The 6,047-nt window shown below is 45.3% G+C and overlaps 1 protein-coding gene across 6 annotated transcripts in view; it reads right to left on the reverse strand.

Moving 5' to 3' along the window:
• Positions 1-5,584, reverse strand: part of CNGA1 (cyclic nucleotide gated channel subunit alpha 1) — a 73,089-nt gene extending 67,505 nt beyond the window's left edge. The window contains exon 1 of one of the 6 annotated variants that reach the window (XM_084972012.1): positions 5,429-5,584. Coding sequence is in view for 1 of the 6 variants with exons in the window: in XM_084972010.1 (XP_084828136.1) it covers positions 4,708-4,768 (61 nt within the window). In the remaining 5 variants the exon portion in view is untranslated. Of the gene's footprint in view, positions 1-4,707; positions 4,850-5,428 lie in introns of those variants that run through there. The other 5 variants (XM_084972009.1, XM_084972011.1, XM_084972010.1 and 2 more) reach the window with 5 other exon arrangements.
• Between the last annotated feature and the right edge of the window lie 463 nt (positions 5,585-6,047).

Raw genomic sequence — 6,047 nt, forward strand, 5'->3', positions numbered from 1 at the left:
AAAAAAAGCTGCACTTTGCTTAATTTTGCTTTGTCAATTTCCTTGATATTAAAAATCTGTGTTTTAGAAAAAGGCTCTCCCCAAAACTATCTCCTATATAATTGTTCTAGCATCTGAACAAAAGGTAGGAGAATTGTCTTATTTTTTTGAAAATTTTATTCAACAGTCCACGTAATGAAACTTCCCCTCAGTTCAGAACTTTAAAAGGAGAAGAAAAAAAGCATTATAAAAATCTTTGGTAGCATTAATTGCCTTCCATTAAAACTGACCTTCAGTGATTTCCTTCTCGTCCCCACAGAACTTCAGCATTGACCACATCACCGTGACTTTATCAGTTTTCCCTGTTTTGATGTCAATTCATGTTTGAAAACAACTCTCTAGGTTGTTTCTATGGAAATGAACTGTCTAGGGTACAGAAGGCCATGTCCCACACCCCCTCTTTCCCTCCCTGTTACAAACGTACAGGAATCATTTGCAATTCCTGAAATCACATTGTCACGTAGGACCAGAATGAAAACCAAAGTCCAAGCCCCCCAACACCCCAAACCACCCGGCCCACGGAATGTAGGCGCGACCAAGGAAGCCTTGGTGGAGCACATCTCAGCAGAGTTAACTTCAATTTCCCCCAGAAAGCTGTGTTAACCTATACTGAACATTTCAGCACCCTGACTGCAGGGCACAGGCAGTTTCTAAGAGGTAAGCTAAGGTTACAAAGAGTCTTAAATTTCATCTATAACAATGGACAACATGTTTTTCCCAACTGAAAGCTTCGGTTGCAAAAAAAGCTTTTTGAGACAGCTGACTACCGAAGATATTTTTTCGCATTTCAGTTACAAATCACAGAAAACCTTTCTTGAGGGAAAACCGGATTTTTTTTTTCTTTTTTTTTTTTTAAGGCTGCTCCTGCAACATATGGAGGTTTCCAGGCGAGGGATCAAATTGGAGCTGCAGCTGCCAGCCTGCACCACAGCCACAGCCACAGCAACACAGGATCCAAACCATGTCTGCGACCTATACCACAGCTCACGGCAACGCCAGATCCTTAACCCACTGAGCAAGGCAAGGGATCGAACCTGTGTCCTCATGGTGGCTAGTCAGATTTGTTTTCACTGAGCCACAACAGGAACTCCAAAAGTGGATTTTCAGAAATACCACTGGTATGGGAGAAAACCTTTGAGTTAGAAGGCATTTTCATTTTTATAGGTAGAACTTCCCCTTGGCTGGGGAGAGACAGGGCAGAAATCTCTTCGGGCCAGGCTCCACCAGCCTCAGGAGTTTGTCTAGCCCTCAACAACAAGGTTTCACACCAGTTTTCTGCACTGGGACACTCCTAAGACCACGTGGACCTCCATCTCACCCAGCCACGAGTAGGCCCCAGCAACTACTTGACTGGAAGGAAGTGGATGGATGGGGTTGGGAGTGGAGATGAAAGCCATGCTCTGAGTACCATGATCTGAGAATCCCCTCCCACTCTCTGCCTTCCGTAATCCAACCAGTAACTCCTACTGCCAGCATGCAACTCAGTCTGGCCCGAAAGCTTGTGGCATCATTTCCAATAGCCAAGACATAGAAGCAACCTGTGTCCATTTAAAGATGAGTGGATAAAGAAGATGCAATATATATATATATACACAATAGAATAGTACTCAGTCATAAAAAATAATGAAATAATGCCATCTGCAGCAACATGGATGGCCCTAGAAATTATCATATTAAGTGAAATAAGTCAGACAGAGAAAGACACACATGGTATGACATTACTTATATGCAGAATCTTTTTAAAAATGATGTAAATGAACTTATTTACAAAACAGAAACTTAGGGCTGCCGAAGGGGAAAGAGAAGGAAGGATAAATTAGGGGGGTGGGATTAAAATATACACATTACTATATCTAAAATAAATAACCAACAAGGATCTACTGTAGAGCACAGAGAACTATACTCAATATCTTGATAACCTATAATGGCCAAAAAATCTTAAAAGAATATACATGTATATGTGAATCACTTTACTGAACACCTGAAACTAATGCAACTTTGCAAATCAACTATATTTCAATATTAAAAAAAAAAAAAATCCCGAGGTACCGTAAAAGTACTATACTTAAAAAAAAAATAAAGCTTGTGCATCGTGAATGCCTTTTATAGGATCTCAACCCACCACAAAAACCAAAAATGGCCCTGATTGTTTAGCATCTATGGATAAAGTCTCTATATCCTCACTGGAATGGATTCTGAGTAAAGGTATATGGCTCCTTCTCAAGTTAGTGATTTCCAACAAACATTCAGAAAATAAACTCCAAACAGCCCATAACCTCAACCCAATAAAACAGATTATTTCATAGACCACAAATGGGCCCTTTAGCTCAGAAGCTCTCCTTGTCACTCAATTAGCTTTGGCCTTTGTTTTCATATGAACATCTCATCATATTACCAGAAGGGTTTTATGCTTGAATAAACGAGATCCCTCTTCCTCTTAACCCATGGAACCGTCAGGCTGGGTTATCATGGGCAAGCCTAGCAGGAAACAGACAGAAAATAAATTCCTACGGCTAGAAGGGGTTTTATTTATATCCTTGTTACCTCATGTGAACTGAATTCCTTCTGAGTAACCTTGCATGCACGGAAAAAAGGGCGAGGCTTTGCGAGTCTGGGAGAGCAGAATCATAGGGTATAAACTGAAGGAAGGCAGTGATTCAGTCTTTTTAGCAAGTACTGAGGTAGACACCCAGCCAAGGGGAGGCTGCGGATTGAGTTCATGTGGGCAAAAAGGAGGGACACCACCAGAGACACCTCGATGAGGTTTCACCGTGAGAACCAAACTGGTTTAAAATCAGGCAGACCTAAGGAATTCAATGTCAATTCAGGTTACACGCAGCAGTTCCCCTGCTATGGGGAGGTGCCTGGTGAAAGGAGATTAGCCTTCAGCCAAAGGACAATAAATCGTGGAGGAACTGGTCCAACAAGATCAAGCCGTTCTATTATTTGTTTGGCTGTGCAGCTTGGAGGAGCTGGGGCTGGATGAAGCAGGTCCCCACGACCCAAGCAGGTCCCCACGACCCACGGACCCAAGGTCCGTCTTCACAGAGGAAGGATTGACAGTCCAGCAGAGCAGAGATTAAAGGCTTCCACCCAGGAGTTCCCGTTGTGGCTCAGCAGTAATGAACCCCACTAGGATCCATGAGGATGCAGATTCGGTCCCTGATCTCACTCAGTGGGTTAAGGATCTGGCATTGCCTTGAGCTGTGGTGTAAGTGGCAGATGTGGCTCGGATCTAGCATTGCTGTGGCTGTGGTGTAGACCGGTAGCTGTAGCTCTGATTCAACCCCTAGCCTGGGAACTTCTATACACCATGGGTGTGGCCCTAAAAAGAAAGGAAAAAAGTCTCCCACCAATCACATTTGCGTGTTCAGTGTCCCCAAAAGGCCGTGACTTCAGAATCACCAATGAGACCTACAGGTTGAGATCTGAGACATGAAGCAAAACAGTAACACGTCCGATTTGGTTCACAAGCAGACAAGAAAATGAGGCTTCCTTTCCAAGGCAGAAGTCCACACCTGACTTTCATTCCCCCCATCAATCAGCTGATTCCAAAAGACCATAAACCCCCTTTGAAAAATATTGGGACTTCCTGCCCTTCCCTGAGATGTCATGGAATTCTGCACGTCGTGTGGTCCCCGGATGAGGTGGACAGAATAGAATCCTCTACCAAGTTCTCTGATACCTTGAATATCTTCTCCAGAAACCTGGTAGGCTGCCATCAGCTGAGGAGAAGCTGCAAACTCCCTGCCTCTGGATTTCTGGCTCTTTGTAAAAAGCCACTGTGCTCCCCAGTGTCCTTGGCTTTGATTCCCCAGCCATGGTGGTGGCCAAAGCCAGGCTGGCTAAAGCATGCAATGCTTACTAAGGGACCACTAGTTGCACAGCTGTTAGTCAACGAGCATTGATGAGACATCTTTCTCCCTTTGTTTCACCTTTTAAAAAACTTCACAGGTAACCCTGGCCCCCAGTGAACATAGCTATACAACATAAAGCATTTTGTCTCGGGCGGTGGTTTTTGGGCCTGACTTTTTAACTTACCATGCCTGCACCCCACCCAGGAACAATGAAAACAAACATCTGAGGGTGGGGTCCAGCCACGATAGTGTCAGAAGCTCCCCAGGTGATTTGAATATGCAGCCAGCGTTGCAAACCACAGATCTAAGACCCCTCCTATAAAAGTCACATCCCAATTGCAAAGTTGTTTTTTTAAAAGTATTCAAAGACAATCTACACACATGTCCGTTGGCTGTGGTTGCTTTCAATTTCCTAGACAGATTTCACCTATCTTTGAAATGCACTGCATAATCTGCACCTCGGTAGAAGTCTGTAGTCAGGTCGCTGCCTCCAGAAGAGTCAGCAGAGATGTATCTCTTAGGAACGGGCTTGGCTTCAGGTAATCGAACATCTAATATTGGCTTAGAGAAATAGGGAGTCACTTATCTCCTAGGGCCAGACGCCTAGATGTGGGCACTTCGGAGGTGGTGCAGTGGTTCAACAACGCCAGGAGGATTCATACCCTTTGCATCTTTCTGCTCTACAGAGAACGCTGCCCGATTTAACAGCAACCACCACCCATCAACATTCAAACCATTGCATCCGAATTCCGGACAAACAACACACACCTTTCGCAAAAGTATGTCCATACAACCTTTGGAACACACTTACTGTGACAAAGAGTCTGACTCCATGTTTGATGTGTTGACTGATGACAGTTTTCAAGCCCCATCACGGCCTCCTGCTCTTCTGCCCACACCTGAGCAAACAGGTAAGCCCTGCAGCTCCCTCTTCTGGTACCAGCTGGAAGTACAAGCCACGCAGGCCCAGCCCCTTCTCTTCAGCCCCACCCTTCCTCACCACAAAACCCCAAGGCACCTGCCCCCGGCCCCCGCTCTCTCAGTTACCTTTGAATCTGCTGGGGAAGCCTATTTTCCCTGATGTCCCCAGAAACCTTCCGATATGTGTCATAAACCTTGCATACCCTCTTGGTCCGTGTATGATGTCAAGAGCCTCCACCTCTGAACCGAATTTGGGATAGAGGGTTTATTCATTTCTCGGGGTGATCACGACAGGAGAAGAGGGGACAACACTTACCCTAAAATAATTGTGTGTGGTTCATCTGAAATCAAATTGAACTGGGCATCCTATATTTGATCTGGCAACCCCGCCCATGGGCCCTCAGCTTCTTGCCTTTTTCCTGAGAGCCAGGGATGGGCACTACACCTCCAGGTTTTAAAGCCATATCCCACGTAGGAAGAGGCAACAAGTTTTCCTTCCGGGGAGACCTGTTTTTTCCTTCGGGAAGGGAAGCTCCGCCCTCCTCCCCTGCCACCCACACCTACCAAGAAGTATGAAATAGGTATAATATCTCTGAAATAATTTCACTTACCCAGAAGCCAATTTCCCTCTCTTTGAATCCTGTTCATCTACAGAGGTGAGCGCGCAAATGCCCTCTGGGAAGAAGGACACGGTCCAAGGATCTGCGCCTTTGGCATCAGCTGGGAGCTTGTTAGAAGCCATAGAATGTGAGGCCCCACTTGGACCTACTGAATCAGAACCTGCATTTTAACACAGTCCCCAGGCGGTTGTGTGTCCATTAAAGCTTGAAAAGAATTGACCTAGAAGAACAGTGGTTGTCACATTTGACTGCCACTGGAATACCCAGGAGCTTTCAAAAATACCACCTGAGTAATTCTGATTTCATTGCTCTAAGGGACAGCCTGGGCATGGGGATTTTGAAAAACTCCCCAGATGGTCCTAAAAAGCAGTGACGTTTGAGAACCATGGCTCTCAAGCCTGTGTGAGAATCCCTTGGGTTGCTTTGCTATAAAACCACCAATGCCCGGATCCCCTCAAAGTGATTAAATCAGACTGGGGAGAGGAATGAGGTGGGGAGAACTGGGCGATTGTATTTTTTTTTTTTTTCTTTTTTAAGGGCTACACCTGGTGTGTATGGGAGTTCCCAGGCTAGTGGTCAACTCAGAGCTGCAGCTGCCAGCCTACACCCC

This window comes from Sus scrofa, chromosome 8, assembly GCF_054392235.1.
Source record: "Sus scrofa isolate SSC_HxYL_T2T_F1_AM1 chromosome 8, Sscrofa_HxYL_maternal_Yorkshire_Landrace_v2.0, whole genome shotgun sequence".
NCBI classification, from domain to species: Eukaryota; Metazoa; Chordata; class Mammalia; order Artiodactyla; family Suidae; genus Sus; species Sus scrofa.